Source organism: Podarcis liolepis, assembly GCF_965112155.1.
Source record: "Podarcis liolepis genome assembly, chromosome: 5".
Taxonomy (NCBI): Eukaryota; Metazoa; Chordata; class Lepidosauria; order Squamata; family Lacertidae; genus Podarcis; species Podarcis liolepis.
In genome coordinates, this window is record NC_139556.1 from 30,494,111 (window position 1) to 30,520,926 (window position 26,816).

Genomic DNA, 26,816 nt, shown 5'->3' on the forward strand with positions numbered 1-26,816 from the left:
CCACCCAGGGAAATTTCTACCTATCCAGCGTAGTGTTTTTGCTCTGAACATAGTCTTGCCATGGTTACTGCGCTGTAGTGATGCTGCTTCTGCTGCAATAGGAAGGACTGCATCAGTCCAGGGAAAAGGCGATGAAGAATTGAGCTTGCTAACATTGTTTTGGAAGGAATTATAATGCATGAATATTTCAGCCTGCCCTGGCAGGTTGTATTTTCTGTTCCAGGTACACTGACGTTTCATAGCTCCTTCTGCTAGAGCTTGGCATGCATAGATAGGGGACACAGCCATTACTAGCACAGTGTGTCAGCAAACTGCTTCACAATTAGCACAGGGCGAAGATTGTACTATTACACCATATGCTTCTAAGTTCCAGTTCAGTCAGAAAGGGAAACCAGATTAACATGCGGCTCTGGCTAAGCAGTCTTTGTGGGCTAGTGGATAGAGTGCTTGACTCGGCCTTTCTACACAAGCAAACAATGAGTGCTGCATTTTATCCTTTGTGTGTAAGCACAATACTCTAGCCAGCCCAACTCAATGCCAAGAGAGTACAATATTATTCTGTAATGCGGAAGTAGCTTGATAGGTTTTCATGCTGCTGCTCAACGTTTTTTATTTTATAAAAGGTTAATGAAAGAGGGAGGTTAGGTTTGTCGGGTGGCATCCTGGAGATTTACTCTCTCCCTTTAAAGCTAGTGATTAAAGCAGAAATTGCAGCAGCTACAAGTCCCATCAATTTGTTTCTAGGTGCCTTTGTCTACCCCCTGTCACCTGCTGTAGTGAACAGGACTCCAGGTGTGGTGCATAGCAGGGAGAAGAATGGGGCAGACAAAGGGATTGAGGACGGAACAGGAATAAGCCACAACTGAGAGAAACAGCAAATCTGTGTGTGATCTGGCAAGCTTATGAGCACTCTCTACCTTTGCATACCAACACCCAATTCCCGTTGACTTTTTTAAAAATCACAAAGCTTCAGATGGTGAAATGTATACTAGTCGCTAATACAGTAAACCCACAATTTAATGGGTGGGGGATTACGTTCCAGGGATTGCACATAAAGCCAAAATTGTGTGTACAGTAGTCGAAACACATTAGGTGCAAAGGTGGTGAGGTGAATTGCCAGGGGATTTTCTGGATGTTGCCCCCTTTTTATTTTACTTAGAAAATTTTTTTTTTTGGCAAGCACGTAAAGTTGAATGCACACAAGTTAACTGTGGGCTTACTGTACTGCAGACAATTTCCAAGAGGCATGCAGTTGAATCCTATGTCACAACCATGAGCGCAATGGGTACAGCATTGAATTTTGCCTGATACGAAGTATTGCAAATTGAGTGTTGGAGAAAATGTGACAGCTCCACAACAGAGATGCAGTCTTGAGAGAAGATGTGAACTAAGTATTAAAAATTACCATATTTTTCGCCCTATAGGACACACTTTTTCCCAAAAAAATGAAGGGGAAATGTGTGTGCGTCCTATGGGGCGATTGCAGGCTTTCACTGAAGCCTGGAGAGCGAGAGGGGTCGGTGCGCACCGACCCCTCTCGCTCTCCAGGCTTCAGGCAGCTCTCCGCAAGCCGTGGGAGCCCGGCACTGGGCTCCCACGGCTTGCGGAGAGCTGCCTGTTCTGGGGTCTGGGGAAGTTCGGCCTGGGAAAAAAAAATATCCCCTCCCCCCAAAAAAACTAGGTGTGCCTTATGGGCTCCACATGAGTAGAAAGGAGCAACATCAGATCGTAAGAATGCCTTCAAGTGGTCCACTTCCCTAGACACCATTGCACAACATGAGTAGGCCCATGGGAGAGCACCTTGTTCCCTTATGGCTCACTGCCCACCTCATCAATTTGTTGTCAATCAGCAGCAGCACTGCCAAGCTTATAAAACTCACTGAAAGAAATGGGAAGAAATTACAGTACTGAAGCATCCAGGCAGCAGATAGCCTAAGGGTTTTTTAAAAACTGGATGTTCCAAATACAGATGATTGAGATCCTATATCCTCATAGTATTTGTTACACTTTGTGAAGCAACTGACTTTTTTATTGGCCCATAAGGAGATCAAGGCTTTCAAATGCTTCTTGCCTTCTATGTGCCAAATGGTTTTATAACTCTTGACCTGTAATTGATTAATTGATCAAACCACAGTGTGGTCATTTCTGTCACATCACTCAATAGTTTTCAACGGCATAACTTGGTCAGGTTAACAAACAAACAAACAAACAAACACAAACAAACAAACAAACAAACAGGTTAAGGCAGATTAATCACTGAATCACAGGAGCTGGAAGGGATCGAAGATACCTTGTTATCCTAAAGCAGCCCCTTTCCTTCATTAAACTATATGCACGCTGTACATTAGTCATCCTGAGCTGTGGCACACAAGATTGCTCCTTGTCCTTGAAATATTCTCAGTCACCAAAGCAGATTAGAATTCCCACATCATCAATAAAGTCATGTAAAAGGGCAAGGAAACTGTTTATACTTTTAATGTGCTGCTGGTGAGCTAAAACAGAGTGTCTTGAGTGAACCCCACAAAAGGGAGCTCCATCTCATTCTGATAATGAGAAGACACACCAGGATAGCTCATGGTATTGATGTTACATTGACTATATGCCCCAGTCCAGCTACAGTCAGTCATGATTCAGGCTACTACAACCCTATACAAATTTAGGAGTACACATACATAGGATTGCGCTACACGTTTTACTGAAACCAAAACAAGTTATTTGTGGCTACCAGAGTCCCATATCTTTCAATGGTCTTAGCAATTGCTAACTTTAACGCTGACACCAAACCCTACATACATTAAGCAAAATAGAAACATTGCCATCTGACCCCCCCCATTGCCCCCCCCAATGTCTCAACAAATGAAACTGATTTGTAAAAATGTTACATGGGAAAAATACGAGAGACATTACACATACTTCTGTAAAACAAGAAAATCTCTAATAAAAAACAACTAGCACCTGCTAACTTTAGGTGAATTAGGGCCATAATCTTTTACATCTATTTGCCACATTTCTCCCTCCCCCTTTGCTTTCTGCTTGCATATGTTTCTTTCCCCTACCTCAAACCAATCAATGGTAACCACTGAGGAGCAAAACACAAAGGAGACGCAGGGTGTACTGCTACAGAGGTGGGGAGCAAGATGAGGTGGAACAAAACAAGTCTATTAAGAAAATGCATTTGGTTTAGATTTAGATCAATGTCAAATTTGACCTAATTTCTGGAAGGCTCAAAATACCTATCAGATTAAACACCTCAGTAATAAACTTTTATCGCCAAAGATGCAATCACTCACTGCTCTTCACATTTTTACCAGTGAGTTAATATTCATGAGGACAGGGTTTTACCGTATTACTATTTACATGAATGGAGTATGTCTAGAGTTGAATAGACTGGTCAGATTAGTTGTGTGATATTGTTCATGTAAAGAAGCATAATTACTTCATAATTATACTCTGCCTTCTCCTGAAGGCTCAGTGGTTTAGTATTTAAAAATACTACTCATCCCTTAAACAATCAAATGTGTACATTACTTTAGAATGTTCAGAGCCCTTCGTGTGAATCACTTGTGTCAGTGTCATGCTTGGCTGTGAACCACTTTGAATGGGATGTATACAGAAAAGCAACATACAGATAAAGTGACCAAGACCTCAATGATGTTACAACCCTGCAAGGTGGGAAGGGAAGTAATATTTCTAAATTGTAGATGAGTCGGGGCTAAGCCTATGGTAGCAGTGACTTCCCAAAGGTGGCCTGCAGCTAGATCCTATATTAATGACAGGCAAGTCTTTGCTATAGGGAGCCAAATTCTTCACTTTTGAGAGGTCTACTGCCCTTGATGAAGATTGCTGTGAGAAGGAGGAAGAGATAGCTCCAAATGAAAGAATCAGTCTTCATGGCAGTCGAGCTTGCGGTAGAGAAAATAGTGAGTGGGCATTAGGTTTTTACTAGAGGAGGAAAAAATTACATTGCTGTTGTTAAACTGTTCAATCTTTCTTTAACACTGTACATTAATTTCCTAGGTGAAATATTGTGGTGCCTGACTGTCAAGTTCTGGCATCAATACTCTGTCTAATGTCAAAATTAAATGGATTGTCATTATTTATTTTTGTGCATCTCAAATACTACTGCTCCTTATAGGAGTTATGTCATAAAATCAAATGGAATTATTATACTGCATGTTTATCTTGTGATTATAATGTTAAGTGATGGTTTTTGACAGGACCTCATCCATGATCCTTTTCAGTGGAGGCTAGTCACACATTCAGTCATAACTTACATGCATTTGTGCACTAGCCTATTACTGCATAATGCAAAATGGATGGAGCCTGAGGAATCTGAGCCTGAAGCTCTGGAGAAGTAGTGAGGACCACAGGAAAGAGTTCTGGCTGTGCTCAGCTGTAGGTACAGGAATCAGAATAGGTCTCAACAAGCAACTGTGCTGCTACTGGTGAAGAAATAGCTCTCTGCCAACAGCCTGTTTATGTAGTGCTGTCTACTAGAGTGGTTCAGGGCCTTCAGCCTGATTTACATCACAATGTTTTAAAACTCTCAGTAGCCTGCTGTGACCCATTTGCTAAGCATTCTTCGGAGATAAAGTTATTAGCATCCGCCATGACTTGAATACCACAAATCCATCAGTTCAATCAATTAATGGGTTCAGGGTACAGTCTGGTCCAATTTCAGCTGCTGAGATTCGAGAACATGGACAAGGTGCATGGTGTGTTCTATGTATGAAAAATACTGCTGCCCCTCCCTGCTCATTAATTCAGGCTGCCATACATATACGGGATTCGTCTGGCGGAAACAGCGTCTGGGTGGAATTTCCAAAAATTGGTAAAAATGACCGGGGTGGCAACCCATGTCCATAAAAATAGCTCAAAAAATAGCTCAACCATATGGCAACCCTACATTAACAGACACTGCATAGGTAAATGCTATCAGCTGAATAAGGAATGCTTCACTTTAGTATGTATAATACTCTACTTTTGAAGTGCCTACTAGAAAACCAATACTTTCAAAACTGAGGTAACTCCCACCCCCAGGTTTCCATAAGTCACATGACTTGTACAATGCTGCTCAAAAGCTTTAGCTATAGAGCAAGAAGCAGAGTGGTTTAGAAGGAAGGCTGGAGTCTATGTAGAACAAATTTGTGGTTTCAAAGGTACAACGGAACAAACATTGCCTCTAATTCTCCAATCTAACTTGGAGGTCACAACTGCACTAAAGCTTGCAGGATTAAGGCACCTAGGATTAAGCTCTCTTCAGTGAACTAGAATTTACACAGCAAATATGCTTAGTATCACGCTCCACACATGAAATTTACCTAGAAGTAAGGTTCCCTGATGTCAATGGAGTTCACTTCTAAATATTACAACCCAACAGTGTTAGAAATATACTCAGGTATATAAACTAGGCACTAAATGGCTCCTTAAACCATGGTTACAGTCACCAACATGGAATGCCAAATTGCCATTTTGGGACCAGACGGCGCAAAAGTCATATTTTTCATTGCGACTTATTGGTTCCTGAAATTCATTCTGATTGTGCAGATAAAATATAACGGACAGAATTCTATAGGATGTGTTTGGTAGTGTGTGAAAACAGTCAAGATCCAAGGATCATCAGGCATGAACCTCCAGTTGGTGGAGACGTCAGCCACTATCCTGGCAGCCAGGCATCTTCACTTAGCCTCAAGTGGCAGACAGCCAGGTGCAAAACGTGCCTGGCAAATTTCGAATGCTGCAACCCAACACTGTGCTCAGTACATTCACCTGAAATTAAATCTCAATTTAATTATAATCTATTTCCATGTAACTGTCCTTACGTTCACAGCAAAACTGAAGCATCTGAGCAAACATTGTGTAAGGAGATACACAGCCATCATTCAGGGGTGGAGGAGTCAGAGTTGCTTGATATGTTTTTCTAGATACAGCATGTACCAAAATAATTTGAGTGCCAAGCCCTCTTGCTTTTATTTTATCTTTTTACATTTGCATTCCATCCTTCCTCAAAGGAGCTCAGAGCAAAATTGCACCGCTCAATCCTATGCAGTTTGGTGCACCTAAACTCATCGAATCTGATGGAACTGTGCACCTAACTACGCATAGAACTTTGCCTCACACCATCCTTGCAAAGTGGGTGGGCTGAAAGGTTTTGGCTTGCCAAGGCCACCAAGCACGCTTCAAAAGTGAGAATTGTAGCCTGAATTTCCTCCACTGGAGCCCAACATTCTAAGCTGTTGGACCAGATTGGTCCTCTACAGCTAATAAGCTAGCCAATCCATCATCTCTTGGAAAGCAACACGGGCAGAGGCATTCCGTACGCAAAACATGACCAGCTTGATAGATACTTCTGCAGTTTCTGTGCGTGCTTAGGAAATTTTGCTTGCATTAACAACTGCTTTGGCACTATTTATTTCCTTTTCTTCAGCCACCAAATCTGCCTCTTGTGGAAATTTCCCTTCAGCCTTTGCCAGGTCATCACGAGGAGATCCTGGTCTTATGCCGGGGGTTGGGGGAAGAGGAGGAGAAAAAATGGAAAGCTGAAAACATCCCCAAGTCATAAAACCTCTGCTTTCAGTCGAGAAAAAGTTCCTAACAAAGCAGTAATCTTAACAGGCTGTCAACACAGAGGGAAGGAGTGAAGTGTTTCCGTTTTCTATAGTCTCCATTCATAGGAGCTACATTTTTTTTCCAGGCTCCAATAACACCAAATGGAAGCAATAAACCAGTATAGCCATAAGACTCTGCTGCCATAGCTACAGACCTGAAACTGAGCCATGCTGAACTCTCCCCTTCCTTTCTGGATCATGTTTCCTTTAGAAAAAGGAACTCGGGAAGCGTTTTCTTCTAGCTCTGCTTATAAGTGAAAAAGGTACTTAACTCCCTCACCACCTTACTAAAGAGAAAAACTTTCTCTAGAAACCTAATTTATAAAACAAATAAGGATATATAGATTTAGGCAGGTTCTAAGCCACGCAAATAACATCTACTTTAATGGGGGTGAGTAGAAATGCGTTATGTTGCTTCCTGTAAAAAAGTTTTATTATCTCCCCCACTCCACCCCACCCCAGACAACAAGATCACACTATTTTGTGAGGCTCCACCTAAAAGGGAAAACCTTGCATTTCACTGGGATGCAATCAAACTAATTTAATCTGGGGTTAATTAAAAATCTTCAGTTTGAAACTGCAACTCCAAATGCTTTAGGCCGTTAGTGCGTGCTTTGAGGTTCTTTTTAGCAAAAATGTTATGATTAAATAAAAAACACACAGAGAGAGGAGTTGTTATTGCAAAATGCTGGAGGCGGGTTTTGACAAGAGTAGGGGCAGGTCAGTCTAAATAAAATAAAGCTATAGGTGTGTTCCCAGCTGTCTGGTTAAGAGAAAAGCCCATGAGAAGTGATTAAAAAGTGGAGGGCATCTGAATAGGAAAATACCATGGCAGATTATTCATACAGACCATTTCAGCTAATGTTGGCTTCCAGTTGTTTCAGGTTCTCCTAACCCATTAACTCTTCTGATGCCATGGGCTGAATCCAGTTTTTATTATGAGGTGCTAACCATGTTCCTAGGCAACGTAGCTCTGAATAGGAACACAGGAGGCTGCCTTTATTGAGTCAGACCAGTGTCAGTAGTGCCTACACCAGTGGTTGAAAACCTTTTCAAATCTGGGGACAGATTTGGAATTTTGGTGCTGCCGGGGTGTGGCTTAACACAAAATGGCTGCTGCCTCAAAAAAGAGCAGAAAAAGAAAAGAGACGAAAACCTAGAATGGTTCAAATATGAAAAATCTATTCAGATTTATTTTTGTTTTTTAAAAAAATGTTTGAAAATACATTTTCTTTTCCAGACATTGTTAAGTCTTGGTATGCTGCTACAGATTAAAGCTAGAAAACAAAAATCAGCTGAATCCAGAAATAATGTTTAGTAACTACAGCCAGCCATACACATACATAGTCACAAATAATAATAAAATATACAATTGCACAAAAAACACCCACGTTTAAGAACTCACTAGAGTAGCCGTTGAACAATACTGGCCCAGATAAGTTTGATGTTTGAAGCTGAATGCCATTTGCAAGCTTCTCAAAATTAGGGAAGCATGGGAATAATATTATTTCTGCCTTTGCACTGCGCTGACCCCCTCCTCAAAGGACGATGTGGGAATAATCCCTGCTGTGAGCAGAGGAAGAGGAAAAGTTGATAATAATGATGCCACTGAAATGCTTTCCCCAAAACAACTTGGGAACAACTAGGAAAAAGGTGATCCTTATTAGCACCATCATTCTGACAATGCCTCTGGCCTCTGCCCTGGGCTCCCCCAACTCAACCCTGGAACAATCCCACTGCCATATTCAACTCAGATTCCTCTCAAGCCGCTTCCTGTTCCACATGCCAGTAAGCAGAAGAAAAACCACAACAATGGGAAGATTCTCGCATTTCTCCCCTCACTCCAGATTTTCAAGCCAAGCAGCTACCTGCTGATTGTTCATTGTGGCTGGCAGGCAGCAAAATGTATGACACGTGATTCCTGTGCTCCTTCCACTGTCCCAACACACACGTTTTTTAAGCGCCTCTCAAGTAGGCTGTCTGTTTTGTGCGGCACGCAGGCAGCAAAACAAAACAAATAGTGCAGCATATGGGCAGATCCAAGGACGAGAAAATGAGACAGAAGCAGGAAAAGTGCCCTAGAGAGGTGGCGGAAACACCAGGTCTTTCAACACCGAGGATTTCTACAGCCTGTTTTTTTCTGCAGTCAAGTCACTTATTAACCACAGCTCTGGGGCCCTCTAAACATGGCTGGACTCCAACTCCCATTTCCTCTGGCAACATGGACAATGGTCAGGAATGATGAGAGTTGTAGTTCAGCAACAACCACAGGCTCCCCACCCCAGATATGGGAGGATGAGGGTCTTCCTCCCAAAAGGAGGCATGCCTGGTACCCACTGATGTGTTTTATGTTCTGGGTGAAGCCATTTTTATTCTAATTTCAGGAATTGCAATGCTGTGTACTTTAAAATGGTATTAAGAGGATGCTATATTTTAAAACATTGGAACTGGAGTTTTTATTTTGCTGCTTTCATTGTTAGTTTAACGATGATTTCCCGTGCAAATCATGTCATTTGTCTATTACCTTTCATTAGATTACTGTGCATTTTATTATTGTCTTGTTTTAAATTGTGTTGTAAACCACTGCGGGGTACATATATAAAGATTGTGTAGTAAAGATATAAAGACTTTAAACAAGCAACATTTCAAAACAGAAAAGCTTTGCAATAAGGACAGTTACTCTCAGGAAAGAGGCTCAGTATTAGGAACAGCATCTTGCAGGCGCAGGAACCAGGTATAAAAGTGTTAAAAGGAAGACTTCTGCTAAATACACAATGTGTGACTGCCACAAAGATGATTGAGAAATGCTGAGCCTTGACTGTTTACAAGCCTAGTACCAGTAAGGCATATACAACTGTTTGCACAGCCCCTGCTGATGTTCCCTTCAGGGTGTGGACAGTTGCTCTCTAGCTAGAGAAACACTAACATATTGTCATTTCTAATGGAATCTTAAAAATTGCTATTTTATAGGAAAATAATTTCAGATTGAAAATAGATAGGTGTCAAAATCTGTTACAGTTCATTCCTAAAGAAACAAATGCCAAATTCGTTCTGGAGAAGTAATTAATTGAGTTTCTATTTTTCAGATTCCAAAGGTAGCCTTTGATTTTCTCCTTGATAATAATTGCAGTTGCATTTCTGTTTTCATTCCTGTTTGATAAACAAGCTTTTGCTGTACCTCTTTATACTGAAGCTCAAATTCTATGAGATATGACAGACTCTTAGTAACAAAACTGACACCTAATTGCTATTTGTGTTTACATTTATAAGTGTCTCTTTAAATGTAAATGCAGCTTTCCACTAAGGATTCTGTTACCATGGCAATGAAGGCAAAAGCTATTTCTTGTGGCCTCCCCACCCCCCATAAAGGGCATCACTTTGGTATAAGAATGGCTCTCTAGCAGAAGCTGACTGCATGCAAGCTTCAGCGTATGTAACCCATAGAACTGGTAAATGTACTTACATTGCAAAATAAGTTTAACAACTTAAAACTTGTTTGACTAGTGCTTAATCGCTTTGCACACCTCTTTTCCTAAATGGAAGAAAATGCAACCCCACCCCTTTTAGAGGATTGGTTTCTGCGAGTACTGTATGTATCGTCTTTGTAATAATCTGGTTTTAAACGTACAAGTAGCCTTGAGTTGATTGAATCCAGATGATCCCAGGTTCAATCCCTGGCATCTCCAAGGAGGGCTGGGAGAGATCCCAATCTGAATCCCCAGAGAGCTGATTCCAGACGGACAAATGATCTGACTAGAAGGCAGATTCCTAGGTTACAGGGGCACAGCAGCATGAGGAGGCAAGATTCACAGCAGAATTAATCCCACAGCAACTCCAGCACTCACAGGCACCTGGAAACCTTTATTTTGTGACTCTAGCAAGGCAGAGCTGGAAAAGGTGCAGCAGATAAGGACAACCCAATTTATAAAGGGGCTGGAGCAACTCACCAATGAGGAAAGCTTAAAACCTTTGGGGCTTTGTAGCCTAGAAAAAAAGGCAAATAAGGGAGGACATGTTAGAGCACTATAAAATTATTTATGGTATCGAGAGAAAGTGGGTAAGTTTTTCTTCTTCTCTCCCAATACTAGAACCCAGGGCTATTCAATGAAGGCAAATGGTTGGATATTTGGATTGGCAAAAGGAAGTGCTTCTTCACATAGCTGTGGAATTAGTTACTACTGTCAAACCTCAGGTTACAGACACTTCAAGTTGCCTGTTTTCATGTTACGGATGCGTCGAAACCTGGAAGTACTGGAATGGGTTACTTCCAGGTTTTGGCGCTCGTGCAGAACCGCTAAATCAGGCTTTGTGCATGCGCAGAAGCCCTGAATCACAACCCGCACGTGCGCAGACGCAGAGATGCGGTTGCGAACGTGCCTCCCACATGGATTACGTTCGCAACCACTGTATTTGATGTAGCAATGATGGTCATCAACTTGGGCAGCTTTAAAAAACAACTAAGACTATCATTTGCTGCTAGTCATGATGGCTCTCTTTATTAGCTTGTGTATCGGAGACTGTATGCCACTGAGGAACAATTGATGGGGAACACAAGTATGAATAGGGCCATTGTATTCAGGTCCTGCCGGAGGGTTTCCCATGTGCATGTGGTTGGCCATCATGGGAACAAAACAAGGGACTAGATAGGCCTTTGCCCTGATCCAGCAGAGCTCTTTTTACAGCCTCTCAGCTGCTCTGACAACCAACAACTTAAGCTGTTCCTTTCCTCCCTACCTCTTGGATCAGCATACCCTCTCAGCTCCCATTCCCATGGCTGCAGATACCTTCTCCTGGTCCAAAGCCTTGTCCTGGCCTCTTATATCTGATGCCCTGTTATAGCCACTCAAGGGTATTGTTATGTATTGGGTTTAACACTTCTTATGTTACAAAGCGCGTTCTAACCAATTGTAGAAGCGTTGGTAGACGAACGTTCTAATGGCAAGTAAGCGCATGCACTTTCAACTGTCAATGGTCAGTTCATGCTCAGCATTATTATTGTGTTGTCCAGTCAGTTCAGTTCTTGTTTTCCTATGAGTGAGCTGTTGTCACTGACAAATGTTGAATAAACGTAGTTGAGGAACTTATACTGCCTTGGGCTTCTGACTTTTTCTGAACATTTAACATTGGTGACGAAGGTGGGATTGATGAGCTCCCGCTGGCTGCCAGAGGCCCAAGACCGCGCACCACAGCCTGCCGCCTCGCAGTAAGCGCGACCTCGCTGCCACGCTGGACTCAGCAAATAGTCCCAGAAACGAGACCGCACCTGCCACGTCTTCGCAACCACCCACAATTGCACAAGCGACTGCTCCAGGTCCGAGGATGGCCACCAGTCATAGTCGGCTGTCATCAGACTTGGATATGAGCCATCCTGCAGAATGGTTGCAGTGGCTCCGCCAAATAAGGAGCTAGGTCCGATTACAAGGCTTCACTAGGGAGGCAGACAAGGTGGATGTGCTACTGACGGCGCTAGGAAATTCCGCCATCACTCTACTGGAAGGTCTGATGGCACCCAGGGACATAGAGGCATGCACTTTCGATGAGCTGACACAGGCTATGACAAGACACCTCGCGCCTCAGCCAACTAAGAACCACCGCCGCTACGACTTTGCACAAAGAGAGCAACAAGCGCAAGAGTCAGCGAGTGAATACATCACAGCACTCTGGGCGATTGCGATGTATTGCCAATTCGCTGACATTGTATAATGACTTCTCAAAAGGTTCATCAGTGGCATGTGAGACAGCCGTCTCCACCGCAAGCTGCTGGCAAAAGATGACTTCATGATGATGGAAGCAATGAATATGGCCACGGCCTTTGAGAAGGATAATGCCCACGAGGCGGCCCACAGCCCACGTACTGAAAGGAGAACTCACCACATCCAGCGAGACGGGTCCTCTTCCGTAGATTCCCACAATGAGGATGTCCACTGAGCTTTGGACTGATCCAACCAACACCACTGCTCCCAATCTACAAGCACATCATCGAACCAGCGATCATCTGACGCACCTCAAGGGACCTGTGCCAGCTGCAGAGAAAACCACGAGCATCGGACATGCAGGTTTTGGGACACCACATGTCGCCGCTGTGAGAAGACTGGGCACATTGGTCGAGTCTGCCACTCCAAGACTTCCAGAGCACGACCCAAGCAACATGTCCACGAGGCCTACATAGAGGAGGACTTACAGTCCACCTCTCCAGCCAGGTACTTCAACTTCCTTCCCCGGGGTCCAATAAGCTTAGGGTACAACTCAAGATAGACTCTGAAAGAGCTTTACTCTCATGGCGGTCCTCCTCTCCACCCGGTCCCCTAGTGCTATGGGACTTCCAGAGAAAAAGAATCCAGCTAAAGGGGATGGGCACCTTCAAGGTCCAGTTTAAGAAGTACACCAAGAATTTGAACCTCATCATAACTGAAGGCCCATTCACTAGCCTTCTAGGCCTAGCATGGTTTGGGCCGTTAGGCTTAGGTATTTCAGGGCTTAATCAGATTTCCCCAGGGGCAGATTTTGAATCGATCTGCCAGGAGTTTCCATCAGTCTTTGATGGAACCCTGGGCCTGTACAATGGACCCCCAAATTCCCTACGGCTCAACCCCACAGTGAAACCCATTTGGGTCAAGGCCCATTTGCGCTTAAACCCAATACATAACAGGTATCTTTCTAATAAGCAAACCTCCCTAGAGTGCCATGGACTCTGGTTTACTTCACCACCTTGTTACAGTCGGGACTTTAACATTGGCAGTCAAATACTTCTTATCTCAACTGCCTTCTACCCTCTCACATTAATTTAAGATGGCAAACACAAAGGTAAGCAACAGGCAATTTGCTGCCTCAGGCAGACAATCAAGTGTGGCATTGTTAGTGACATTGCAACTTCTGTAGGTATTGCACAGAGAACCAGAAATCTCTCTGACTGTTCCTACACATCCTGCCTGGACTCACATACACCCTGCCTGAAGCAAAGCAAATACAGTCCAATTAGCTGATCAAAAGAAGGCACATTCGCTCCCACAATATGTAACAATGGCAACTATCCTGGAAGGCTTGGAAAGAGATTTAGACATAGGCCTTTTGCCTGATCCAGCAGAACACTTACTATGTTCTTAATGAAATATTTACCTAATCTATCTGCCGGAAGCTCGCAGTGGATCACACCAAGTAGGTGAAGTTAATTATTTAAACAGGATCTGCACAGGTGTGCCAGGCCTAATGAACACAGCAATTCTCTTCAAATGTCTTGCTCCTATGAGGCAGCTGTGGAGACTAAAGGTCCCCGCCTTCCCGCAGCTACCCAAGTCTCCTCCTCTCCAGGGTTTACCCCCAAGCAATCTGAGACTGTGACTGCATGCCTGCCTGCCTTTGCTCCTCCCACTTCATGCCTTCCTTGGTCCTAGGAGACAAGGGGGAGAGGAGTTTGTCACAGCAGGAGGGGGAAACCCCCATGCTTCTTCATTCATCTCTGCCTTTTTTGCCTGATCTGGACTGCCCTCTGCCTCAGACTCTCCCAGCTCACTAAGTCAGTCACAGAATGGTGGCAGTTTGGTATAATCAGCTGGCATCACTTCCTATACATATTGATTACATTTTTTAAAAATTGTTAAATTATTTGCCAATATTTTCCTTGTAGCTGTGGAGGTACTGACTCAGCCTCCCAATTTGAGGAAGTATTTGCTGGAAAAAATTTTAAAAAAATATTTTTCCCTTTACATCCCCATACCCGTATCTTCCCCAATTCTCCTTCTACACTCAACTTACACATTATCTCCCCTGCCCATAACTGCTCTCTCTCTCTCTCTCTCTCACACACACACACCCCTGGTCCTTTTACATGCATTTATTCCTCCCATAACACTCTATTTTATCCCCTGCCATTCAATTCCCAGTCTATTTATTTACTTATTAATAGTAAATATTCAACTATCTTTTTATTTCACAACCTAATTTCCCTCAGCACCTTCTCCTCTGGATCTTTGCCCTCAGAGTAGGGAAACCATATTTCCTCCCTCCCACCCAGACTTCTCTGTCTCATGGCCACCTTTGCTCAGCAGACCAGACCACTGTTTGAAAAAACACTGACGTCGACAGTGGAAACCTCAAAAGTTTGCTTTTCATGCATTTTTACCTTCTAGACACAACACTCCAGCACAAAGTCTGCCAAATCATAGACTCTGGGAGTTCTAGTGGTCCTCTGCTCCCTTATGCTAAAACTGGTGGAGGGGTGGGCAATTCACCATAGCAATCATGCTTGCAAAATTCACCTCCATGAAGCTGCAGCTTCAAGCTTTCATTACATCATTTCCTGCTATTTTTGCAAATCTGGATTGTAAAAAAAGATATCTAAGAGTCAGAAACCTTATGAGAGAGTCCTCCTTAGAAGTAAGATAGATAAAGGTGATATGCATGGCCCTTGAAGAGAAAAAAAGCAGGCAAAACTTGGAATTGGGTTATCTGGTATCTGATCAGAAAAGGACAGTTGCAAAAAAGAGTGCAGGATTTCACATGTCCTGAAGAAGCTTAGGAAGTACACTCATCTTCATTACCTGTCAGACAGGCAGATCTGTAGTTGTTATTTATTTCCACACTACAACACACATTATTTATTGGCAGGATTACAGAACTGAACAATAGGAGGAAGGAAGCCAAGTTCGGAACATAGCACAAGGTTATATTTGAGGAGAAAGCACTAGTGCAAGAACTGCCAGCATGTGGGATTTGTATGTCTCAGTATATTTCTTCACTAATTTCAGAAAACTACATCAAAAAAAGATCTAGTGCTGCTCCTTGTCCTCTGTGCGTACCAATGCTTACGATTCCTCTTTCCCCCTCTTTCAGCCCCATTCTACTATTTAATGCCTAACACTTCCATTGCAAATTATGCCCAAATCCAGGGCCAAACAAACGTATCCTTGCATATATTTGACCGTTTGAAACTGTTCAGTAGAAACTACGAGTCATTCCAGGGTGCTGTCACCATTTTCATTTATCAGGGGCGGGCAGAAGGTGGATCAGGATCTACTGGGAGATCTCTGGCCGATCTGCAGCAGATCAGCAAGGCTTTCCGATTGTTTAACGAGGGCTACGTCAGAGACACCTTTGCGGCGGGGAAAAGGCTTCGGGCGCAAGATGAGCAAACAAGGCCAACACCGCGCAGAGCTTAATGTGTGCAAAAGTGGCATTTCCCAAGACTTCCTCGCTTTCCAATTTCACCTCTGCAGCCGCACCCAAGAAGATCGGCTGCCTCCTCCCCGCAGTTTGGTGGGGTGGGGTGGAAACGTTGACGCGGCTGGGGGAAGAAAACAACCTCCAGGAGAAAGGAGCCTCGTGCGGAAACGAAGGCGCCGCTTTCCCCAGCCTAAGCGACGCTGATCCATCGCGCGAAGATTATCCCCGGGGGCCGCTTCAAGAGCAGCGACAAGGAAGAAGGGGCGCGAACGGGGCAAAGCAACGAACGACGAGCAGAAGCCACCCGGGGCCTGGTGTTGGGACACCTGAAAGGCTGCTGCATTTGTTGCGGCGCCTCCATCGGGTGCTTAATGGCAAGATAAACATTTGGGAAGTCTCTCTCTTTTTTTTAAGGTGCACGAGACGCTGCGGCAAACTAACCCGGCTCCCCCACCCCCCCCTCTCCAAAAAGCAATAAATAACTCCGCATGCGACCCTACGGGAAAGGGGTTTAGCATAGCCTACATTACAAGCCACCACACAGCCAGCAAAGGGGGGGGGGGAGAAAAAGACTGCGCCGGCGCATAGCTGCGGCTCCTTACATACCCATCCGCTCCTCGCCGTCCAGAGGCGCGCCGCATGCGCGCTGCAGCCCAGCTCGACGGCAGGCGGCGGGCGAATGAGGCTGGGCGGCGCGAGCCAATCCGTTTATGGGGAGGCGCGGCCTCCGCGCCTATTGTGATGCCCGAGGCGGGAGGAGGGCGGGGCTTAGGCTGTGTTTGTCGGGCGAAGCGGCTGGGGCCATTCGGTGCCCGGCTCGGCGGAAAGTCGCGAGCGGGAAGGAGAGGTAGGGCTCCGGCTGGCGGGACGGACAGACTGACGGACGGTTAAAGGTAGAAGCGGCGCCCACGGAACCGGGGCGGCAACATGGTGTCGTGTATCATCTCCCGAGTCGTTGTGTAAGTGGAGAGGGTGAGGGAAGCGGGGCCTCAAGAGGGACCGGTACCAACGGACTTTTCCCTCAGACTTGTCCTGGGGGTGGGGGAGGCATCTTCGCTCCTGCCTCTCTCGCCGCTGAGGCTTGTGGGGGCTGGAGGAGGAGAAGAATGCGGCGCTACTGCGCTTGCGCGCACAGCGGGGGTGATAGAAGTGCCCTCTGGGACTTCCTGCTGCTTTGATACTTGGGGTGGAGCGAAGTGGGCCTTTCCGCAAAAGCGCCGGTCCCCACATCCAGCGCATGGCCATTTTAGGGTGCAGGGAAAGCAATCCTTATGGGACTCGTCGTGCTCTTAGGCGCGCCCCTAATTTACGCGGCTTTCCGCGTGCACCTGAGAGCGTCAGGCATCGGTGCGGCAAACGCGGGGATTTTGCGAGTTCCAAGTCACAGGGAGCAGCCCGCTTGGCTCTCGGTGTCGCTGTTTTGGGACTACAATTCCCATCATCCCTGACCACTGGTCCTATTAGCTAGGGATGATGGGAGTTGTAGTCCCAAAACAGCTGGAGGGCCAAGTTTGGCCATACCTGGCTTAGAGGCTGCCTTATCTCACGTGCGATCATAGATTCACAGAGTTGTAGAGTAAGAAAGGGCCACAAGATCATCTAGTCCAACCTCGTGCAATGCAGGAACCTCGAACCCATGACCCTGAGATTCAGATTATCGTGCTCTACCTACTGAGCCCATCCCTAAGGCATGTTGTGTAAGGAGAGGAGGAGATGCGCTGGAGCGGGGCAGAGTCATGGCAGTTTTTTATTTCTCAGATTGGGGGGGGGGGGGCAATCGCGCAGCCTGTTTAACTTTAGAGACTCTTTCCCCTCAGCTTTAGATATGTGTATACAGTATATCATTGTGGTCATTGGATGGCACTCAAATTATATAATGGTCATCTTTTAAAAATCTGATTATGATTCCTGTTCACTCTATAATCCAGAGGTGGTCACAACTATTTAAAACACCACACTAAAAACAGTAAAGGCACGCTTGAGGCCACAGCCACCTTTGTTGTCTAGAGCTCCGCCCTGTCATTGAAAACCGGTTTGGGGACTGAGCCCTAGCCAGTGACTCTAAACAAGCTTTTATGTGACGCTGGCTCATAAGTTTTATTTGTAAACATGGTGCAGTGATACTGTCTAAACGAGAAGCTCCTTATATATTTGTAGATCTCCCCCCGTTTTATAAAAAAAACAAGGTTTTATTAGTATAATACTGATAGGTCTACTGATGAGTATGACCCAACAGTGCCAGGTCTTCATCCTTGTCAGTTTGCTTAAATTCATACAAATTAGAAACTGATTGGGAGATAGATGAATGTCCACTGCCTACAAAGAGACTTGAAGTGATGGGTTTGGCTGGACCTTGGATACACCATTTTGTGTTTTTATCAGAAATACCTTTGCCATCATGGGGGAGGGGGCCGTAGTTGAAAAGTTAAAGTGTACTTTTCCTATTGAAAGATTAGCATTTTTTGGTCATTGGGCAAAGTGTTGAAAGAAGGTATATTTTTCTGAGAAATCCCATATATTATCCATTAATTTCAACATTTAGGTGATTAAAGAATGGCTTTTAAATGCATGCTGTAGTGATTTTAGCCTAGTTTAACAAGAATTTGTAGTGGTTATAAGAATGTGATCTGGTAAATGTAGTTCCAGTCCCAAATGGCAATCTTGTGGCAGCTTAAATACTAATTTGGCAACCCTTATAATTTATTTCTAAATACAATGTGATTTTTAAAAAACAAACAGTGCCTATTATTCTGAGGACTGTTTTAAAATTGTGGCATAAAAACAATCAAATGTTTTATGTCAGCCATATAAATTAGCATACACATGCTATGATTTGGAAAAGAGTAGGTCTCTGCTGCAGAGAACTCTGGCCCCGACAACACCAAACAACAACACCTTTTTCTTTTAAGTACCGTACTCTTTTTTTGAGTTCAAAGGGCAAAATGATGTGGCCTTATGAGGCCCACACTTGAAGTGAATAAAATTGTGGTGTAAACCAGGCATTTTGAGAGTGTCTGCCATGTGAGCAAGCAATTAAATGGTAAATATATCTTCTTAAATGCATGTAGTCAACCAGAAGGCATGTTTCAGATATTTGGAATTCTGTAATGATGGGTATGAGGTGGAAATTGCACAGACAACCATGAAACTGTCATCTCATGGAAACGTTTCTGAGCAGGCAGTACTATATCAGATCCACTAAATTATATATGGACTGAAGGTGGCAGCAGTTGCAGGTATGCATTATCCAAGAGTTTGTGAACGTTTCCTTTTAAATCAGTCTTTCAACTTTAATATTGGTCTCCTGTTGGTGCATGTGTACAACAGCTTTGCAGGTTACAGCAAATTTGCAAGCCTACATTAAAAATTATCCTCCCAACTGCACATCCGTAGTGACTAATTATGGAAGTAGCAATTCATTTGCCTAAGGTGAACAGCCATTCCTTTTTGCTTAGTCTGTGTGGTTCCTGTAACTCCTTAAATTTTAGCACAATAGAAGCAAAAACCTAATAACGTTGCATACCGTATATGTACAGTGCATGCTTAATTTAATTAGATTAGAACATCATTCCACTAAAAGTAAACAAAATGGGCAGAATTCACCTAACCAGCCATTTCACCATAAGTCCTGTGCAAGGATGTCTGTCTGAGCAACAGGGCTTTCCCCTTTCCTTCTCCAAGTTGACTGTGGGGAGGAGTCAGGAGATCCCCCTGAACAGCACAGTGGTGGGGGGTGTCATTCTCTCTGGCAAGCTGAAATCTTGGGGTAGATTGAATTATTAGATGAGCATGATGTTGAATTCCACCCAATGAGGAAGTGAAGCTAATGTTGGTGAGAAGAGACAATGTTCTAGGGCTTACTAATGAATTAAAAGCCGACACATCACCAGCTTCCAGGTGGCATCCACCCAAGAATTCTTAAAGAGCTTACACATTAAATTAAATGGTAGTTGCATGCTAGTTCATGCACACACTGTGGACCTTTTAGTTTTCTTCTTCCAAGATGCTTCCATGGAAGCAAGAGTTCTGAGGATGATATAGCAAAAGTGTGTCTGTTTTTCTGCAGGAGGTTTCTCTGCTGCTTTCGCAGCTTTCACAGCCTCAGAAACAAAACTAGAAGAGTAGAAATCTGATCTATTGTGGCAACAGTTGGCCCAGTTGAATGGGTTTTGATAGTGGAAAGAACAGTAGCTACTGGTATGGTTGTTAATAAAGGAAGGAAGGAAGGAAGGAGGGTCCTTGGGGTGGCAGTGTCAAAGAGAATTGTTGTTTTTGCTCTGTGGCTGACAATGGCCAAATAGTGGGAACATTAACACATGGAAATCTGTCTATCCTTGAGCATATTGATGAATGTGAATGGTTACAGCTGGGAGGTAGCATTCAAGCCCTAAAGCTAGGGCTTTAGCAGGTCTGTGCAGTAACACACAATAAATAGTACATGACTTTCCATTTACTAAATATAAGTTTTGAGTAAGGTGTTCAGTCAGTAAAAGTTAACGTTTATGAAACCTTAAATTCAAAAACCTTGCCTTTCAATGAAAGGTATTTTTTAGGATGAAGAAAGCTTTCTTAAAAAAAAAACCCTTAGTAACTAAATATTAGCAGTGTCTGGGAGAATCTCAGGATTTTCACCCATGTTGTGCCTGTTGGCTTATATTTAGAGGCGTGTGTGGACTTGTCTCATTTCTGGAACTTTATCCAAGATGTGTTACTGCAGGCTTCTGAATGAGATAGTTTTGATTACCACTCTAGGAGTCATGTTGATCTCACCAGCTAGGTGATTCATTATGTGTTCATTCTTCAGTGTACTACAATGTCAACCCTGAGTACACTCTACATACTCCAAAAAGAGTTAACTTTCATGGCCTAGGTTCTTAAGGTGCCTTGGCCACACAGTTGACAAATAAGCTTCAGCTTGGATTCCTGCATAGTAGCAGGTTGGACCAGATGACCCTTGGTGGTCCCCTTCAACTCTATGATTCTATCCAACTTGGAAATTGGGGATATGGTGAGGAATAGTGTAACTACCCAGGCAATCCCCACCCATCTTTGCAGCTTCAAAGTTGGAAGGAAGACTGGCTGACTCTTAACTTGACCAGAGGATGTGGCAAAGTAGATTTTTTGGAAGTCTGCTTGTGGGTAGAAGTATGTAATGAAGGGGTGTAAAAGGAGGAGCCGGTAAAATTAGCAACAGAGAGGCTGTGTAATTAATAACCAGAAGGATCTTTGCATGTTCTTTAATTTTAAGTGGTGGAGTTGGTGACATTTAGAGAATTGCAGGTGGGTTGGATTAAAGACACATCTATGAGTTCTGTATTTCAAATGGTGTAATGTTTTAAAGAAGTTTTCTTTGGCAGCAAAAGGGTATTTCCAATACAAAAATGCACTCATGTGGATCCAGCTTTCTAAAATGCTGTTTAAAGAATGAATGTTTTAGAATAGCCCTCATATTTTAAAAAAAATCTTTTTGCATCTCTGTTTAATGTGAACTGCCAGCATGTTTGTATAATGTGCATTTTGTAGCACTAAGAACTGAAACAAAAGCAGCATTCAGAGAGCAGCTAGATTTTTAAAAAGGAAATCCAAGTAGGTAATTCCTTAGAGGGAAGTTGTCCCTTAAAATCAGCCTTCAGTATTTATACATGTTTTAAAAGTAGACCCATCTGTTCTTGCCAAGGCAAATCATGCCATTGAACCATGAAAAATATTCCAGGACTTTGTAGGTGAATGACTTGCTATAGATAGGCAATGTCTGTGGACTAGGAATTTCAAGGGATGCTGTGACTAGAATTCTTGGCAACAAGATGTGCTAGCAAACTGCTACCGAGAGGAAGAAGTAGAAGCACTGGGCTGATGGGATATTTGTCCTATGATGTAAGATGCCTGTCATTTCTTCTGTTCTGATCGAATAGATAGTGGGCATCACTGTACCTGAGTGTAACATCCGTACAGCTGCAGAATTGCTGCTGAAGGATTCTGCTGTGCAGAGCAATGCTAATTCTGTTCCAGCCAGTGAAAGTGGTTGGCATTTGGCCCTTGCTTAGCATTCTGTGTTGTATCTCAAGGAGGCTTTTTTTTAAAACATGCGGCTGAGCTGCGGCTCATGTCAACCATGTTTGGAAGATTTTTATTAATTTTATTTTTTTATTTTTTGCTCTGAAGCTGTAAGGGCTATGAAGTCTTTGGACATAGTCCTGACAATGCCTGCTTTCATACATTTATAAAAGAAGAGCAGGTATTGGTAGTCATCCTTATCTAATATATGTGATAAATGGAGATTGACAGTGTAGCACTTTGATAGTAGATTTGTACAAAAATGCTACTGCTGCTTCTTGAGCTATAGAATGCTCTTCCATTAAGCATGAGGAAGAGTTCTAAAGATTAATTGATTCTTCACTATGTAAATTGAAACAAGGCTCAAAGGAATAGTGAAAAACTGCGCCTTCCCAGTTACGGGGTTACGTTCTGGAGATTGCGCCAAAAGTCAAAACTGCATATAGTCAAAACCCACTGGGTTTAATGGCAGATGGAATTGCCAAAATCATTTTCCCCAGAACCCTGCCCTCTTTTTATTTATTTTGCCATGCACATAAAGCTGAATGCACATAAGTTAAATATGTTTGAGTGTAACTATTATTTGGAGAGATAGTATCACTATTAGAGTGGCAAAGAGTGCCATAGAGTAATCAGGAACAATAGTTTTTCTATATATTTGGAGCCCAATATTTATCTTTTTGGCTAGGAAGTTGTTTACAATCGCACTTTGTTGGTGGTGTCCTTAGATAACAGTTTTGGCTGCTTGTCAGACAATTGTTCAAGAGTGCCAGGCAGAGAACATTGCATGTACAATCACAAATCTGTCTTTTATGTGCTCTTCTAATACTCGGAGAAGAGTTGCTGTTTAAAACCTTAATGCAAATATTGGGAATAAAAACAATTGGACTTATAAGCTCAACATGCACAAGATAGTATTTTCTAAACTGCTGGGGGAGAGGCTGAGACACAAGGAAAAACCTTGTGTTTTATTTTTGTATAGGGGTCTGCAAAATATCCAATGATCTTGTTGAACGCAAGTCAAAGCTGTAATGTAACAAAGTGGCATTATGGATGGATAAAGGTTTTGATGTGATCACTGCTTTTTAAAGAGAGAGATCTGTGTCCTTTCTCACAATTAGCTGTAGAGATTTTTCCCAGTCTGTTGCTACCTATGATTTTTACTGTGTTCTTAGCCCTTTCTATATCAGAGGCTATTTCCATACTCTTTGAGAACTTGCCTCTCTTCCAAATGATTTGGAGATGGTCTCTGCATATGTAAATCAAGGTCCATCTCCTAGAGAAGCTGTCAAAATAGGAAGGCTCAGTGCTACTTCACAGTCTACCCTTATCCTTAAAAGGAAGATGGCAACTTCATGCAACCTACCAGAAGTGTTATTTCCTGATTTGGAGAATGATGCTGGTACCAAGGCCAGCAGGGGAAATTATTTCTGAAAAACTTGACTTCAGATCTAGACATTTTCTTAGGGAGAACGATATAACTTGTTCGGTTCTTTACATATGTGGTTCCACTTTTGCAATAACTTTAAGTTTTATGGATGACCCAAACTATGCAAAAAGTTTTTATGGACCCAGGTTTTTTGGGGGAAGTAGAGCTTGGTGTACTTGAACCATTCACAGTCACCTCATTATTCATTCTTCTGCTTATCCCCCTAGGTAGTGGGATAGAGATGAATGTTGTGAAATAGTAAGACTGGAAACAACTATTTTCAACTTTGCTTATGGTAGTTGCTCACTATTCTTTTTGTCTTAACATCTGTATCTTATAATGCTTATAGACTCAGTAAAAAGTTGATGTTTTGCCAGTGTTGCCACATTGGATCAATTTATCCATTATGAACTGTCGTGGTGCAATTGAAGCAATGTGGCAAACACTTGATGATGATGATGAATTCCTCCAACTGATGTAATCGGTAACATTTTGGAAGTCCACAATAGCTCTTGAAGACTTAAAAAGAATAAAATAGCAAATAACGTTTCAGTCTGGAAAACTAATAGGCTTTGCCCTAAGTGTCCCATTTCTAGGTCCTGGGGAAAGCTATAATCTATTTCCAATGTAAATGGCAATAGAAATAGCAGTATCCTAAATGTTCAGAAATGGGTTACTGAAACTGGGCAAAGTGTTTCAAATCAAATTTCATCAGTTCTGTGCTTTAATAATTCATTAGTCCTACTGAAGTTTATATGTGGATAGCTGAATCACATTGATGGTTTGGTCACTTTGTTAATAAGTAGCATCCTCTTCTCTGTTTATCATTCCCAGCTGATTCCTAAAGCACTGACCCTGTGCTTTTGTTCTGTTGAATTAGCTCCTAAGAAGGAAATGCACATGACTAATGCAGGTAAACAAATCTCAGCAGTAAATGTCAGAGCCAGGTCAGGGCTGAGAGGCTGTATCTGATTCAAGGCCTAGTATGTGCTTTTACTAGGGAAGGGCAGAGTGCAAATGACTCTAGTATGTATAAACTGCTTGACCAGGGCGGCTGACATTATACACTATTCCATTTTGTGCTTGGAGAGCATCTGAGGGCCTGCATTCAATCAATCCCAGGTAGTTCACTAAGCTAGGTCACTGCCCTGGCTCCTGAGATTCCTGCTTCAAATCCCAGGATCACTGTCAGTGTAACAGTGGACACTGTAGGTTATGCATTTAGTGTTAGTGTTAATAAATTGGCCCCCGTAAATTAAAGTAATTGATTGTAATTTTTATTTGGTAGGATTGCAAACTAAGATTATTCTTGTCTGATTTTTGAAATTATTTTTTAACTGGGGCATTCCTGTAAAACAGGTATAGGGGACTTGTGGCCCCTCAAATGTTGTTGGACTCAAAAGTCACACCAACCCTCACCTTGCCATGCTGCCTAGGGCTGATGGGGATTGGAATTCAAAAAATCTGGAGGGCGATAAGTTTCTCATCCTTCCTTTTGAAGAATGAAAGTCCATTTTCCTGCTTGGAATGTTAACTTATGCCTTTCAGTATCCTGGAAGTCATCTATATTGATCTTTGGTAAAGTGCATATTTAATTGTTGATTAGAAGATGAGTAGTTAACATATCTTAATGTGTTGCCAGTCCTACTGAATTAGTCATCTCTCATAATATGCATGTTGGGTGGGGAGAATACACGTCTATAATTGCCATAATCACAAAGGTGATTTTTTAAAAAAATGCTAGCCAGTGCATCAAGAACATGGCATTTTCTTCTAAAGGAGCCCAGTATTAATCTTGAAAGTCCTAGTTGGTCCTGGTTTACCAGAAGCAAACCTTGTTATGTTGAATTTTATTCTCTTCATGTGGCAAACTGCTGTATTGATGTAAGGTGTATGGAATCCTTGAACTTACCTGAGTGTCTAGTGTGGGTGGGGCCAGTTGTCAGAACATGTTTGGGAAGAATATAAATGGATAGTGCATATATTTCATTATGTGAAATCTACCTCTGGTGAACTATTGCATACATTTGCGGTAGACCTGTTTTCTACAGACATGGATGCCTTAGGAAATACTTGAAAGAACTGGAGTGCTGCCAGTACCTGCTTTGTATAAAGATCAGCCATCTGGTGATTTAAAGCATGTTTCACCAGACTGCCATGGCAACCAAGTATTAAACAGTATCTAGCTATTTGAGTTCAGAAAAACACTTCCTCATTGAAAGAAAGTGACTCCTAAAGTCTGACTATTCTGGTGAAGTGCACACGCTAACATAACCTTACTAGGGAGATGGATCTCCTGTTTTGGAGACTCACAACATGAACTAGAGTAGATTGCATGCTGAATGTTATTTTCTATTACATTATAACAGGGCACATTTCCTTATGGGCATTTGTCTTCCCTACATGTCCTTAGTTACATTAGTGTTTGGCTCAGAGTTGCTGTCTTCTTTCTTCCCTAGGCTTCCTATTTGACTCAGTGCTGGTTCAGTGCTGGTTCATTGGGCAAACAGGAAATATTAGGAATTCTGATGGGCTGTCACCCATCCTGCAGGTCAACCGCTTTCCTGTCTGGACTGATGGATGTGGCATTTTTTTCCAAATGTGAAGCTATAGCACAAATTCTGGCCTGAGTGTGGTGGATAACGCTCTGTTTCTGAGCCTAATTCAAGTGCTGGTTTTGACTTTTAAAGCCTTATAAGGCTTGGGACCCTATATGTAAAGGTACGCCTTTCCCTGTATGAACCCGCCCAGTTACCAAGGTCATCATCTAAGTCCCTTCTCTATGAGCCACCTCTAAAAGAGGTCTGGAGAATGGCAATGAGAGAACAGACTTGTTCTCTAGTTTGGCACCAAGCAAAGTCTTGGGGCAACACCTATGATATGATATTGTATTATTAATTCTGCTTCTAATATATTAAAGCTGGGATTTTATTATTGTGGGTTGTATTCAACCAAATCATTGTACTAGCTGAACCAGCACAACTATGCCCTCTAGCATGAGGTTACCAGATGTCCCCGTTTCCTGGGGACAGGCCCCAGATTTAGAAATCAGTCCCCTGACAAAATCCATCTATTTAGTAGGAAGTTGAAAAGTGTCCCCGGATTCATTGAAAAAAATCTAGTAACCTTATGCTAGCACAATAGGACTTCTTGCTCCCTCCCCCCAAGCAACCCTTCCCCCTTCCCAAACTCTCCCGGAGAAACACTTACACTGACCATATGATCTCCTTATTGCTACATTTAATACAACCTTGCATTTTTCCTTGGTTCTAAATCACTTTGAGACCTTTGTTGTGGAAAGCAGTATATAAATTTAGTTAACCTAACTTTACAAAGACATGAATGTGATAATAACCCTTTCACATCTGCAGTTGAGTTTCTTGCCATGATTGTGTGCCTACCTTGTTATTGGTTTGTCTGCTGCCAGAGTTATCTCCATTGCAAGCTGCTTTCATGCACCCCTATTAACATGTTCAGTATATAGAGAACTGCATGCTGTAGAATGACTAGATACTTAAAACCTCACACTTCAATTTGAATATAAATATTTATTATATTTGATGAAT

At 42.8% G+C, this 26,816-nt stretch overlaps 2 protein-coding genes across 3 annotated transcripts in view; one reads left to right on the forward strand and one right to left on the reverse strand.

The window, feature by feature from the left end:
- JMJD1C (jumonji domain containing 1C) overlaps positions 1-16,447 on the reverse strand; it is a 119,539-nt gene extending 103,092 nt beyond the window's left edge. The window contains exon 1 of one of the 2 annotated variants that reach the window (XM_083502276.1): positions 16,374-16,447. The gene's annotated coding sequence lies outside the window, so the exon portion shown is untranslated. Of the gene's footprint in view, positions 1-12,479; positions 12,627-16,373 lie in introns of those variants that run through there. The other variant, XM_083502277.1, reaches the window with a different exon arrangement.
- Positions 16,448-16,586: 139 nt separating this feature from the next.
- Positions 16,587-26,816, forward strand: part of REEP3 (receptor accessory protein 3) — a 31,843-nt gene continuing 21,613 nt past the window's right edge. Inside the window, exon 1 of the mRNA XM_083502879.1 lies at positions 16,587-16,726. Coding sequence (XP_083359005.1) covers positions 16,695-16,726 — 32 coding nt within the window. The 5' untranslated portion in view covers positions 16,587-16,694. The remainder of the gene's footprint in view (positions 16,727-26,816) is intronic.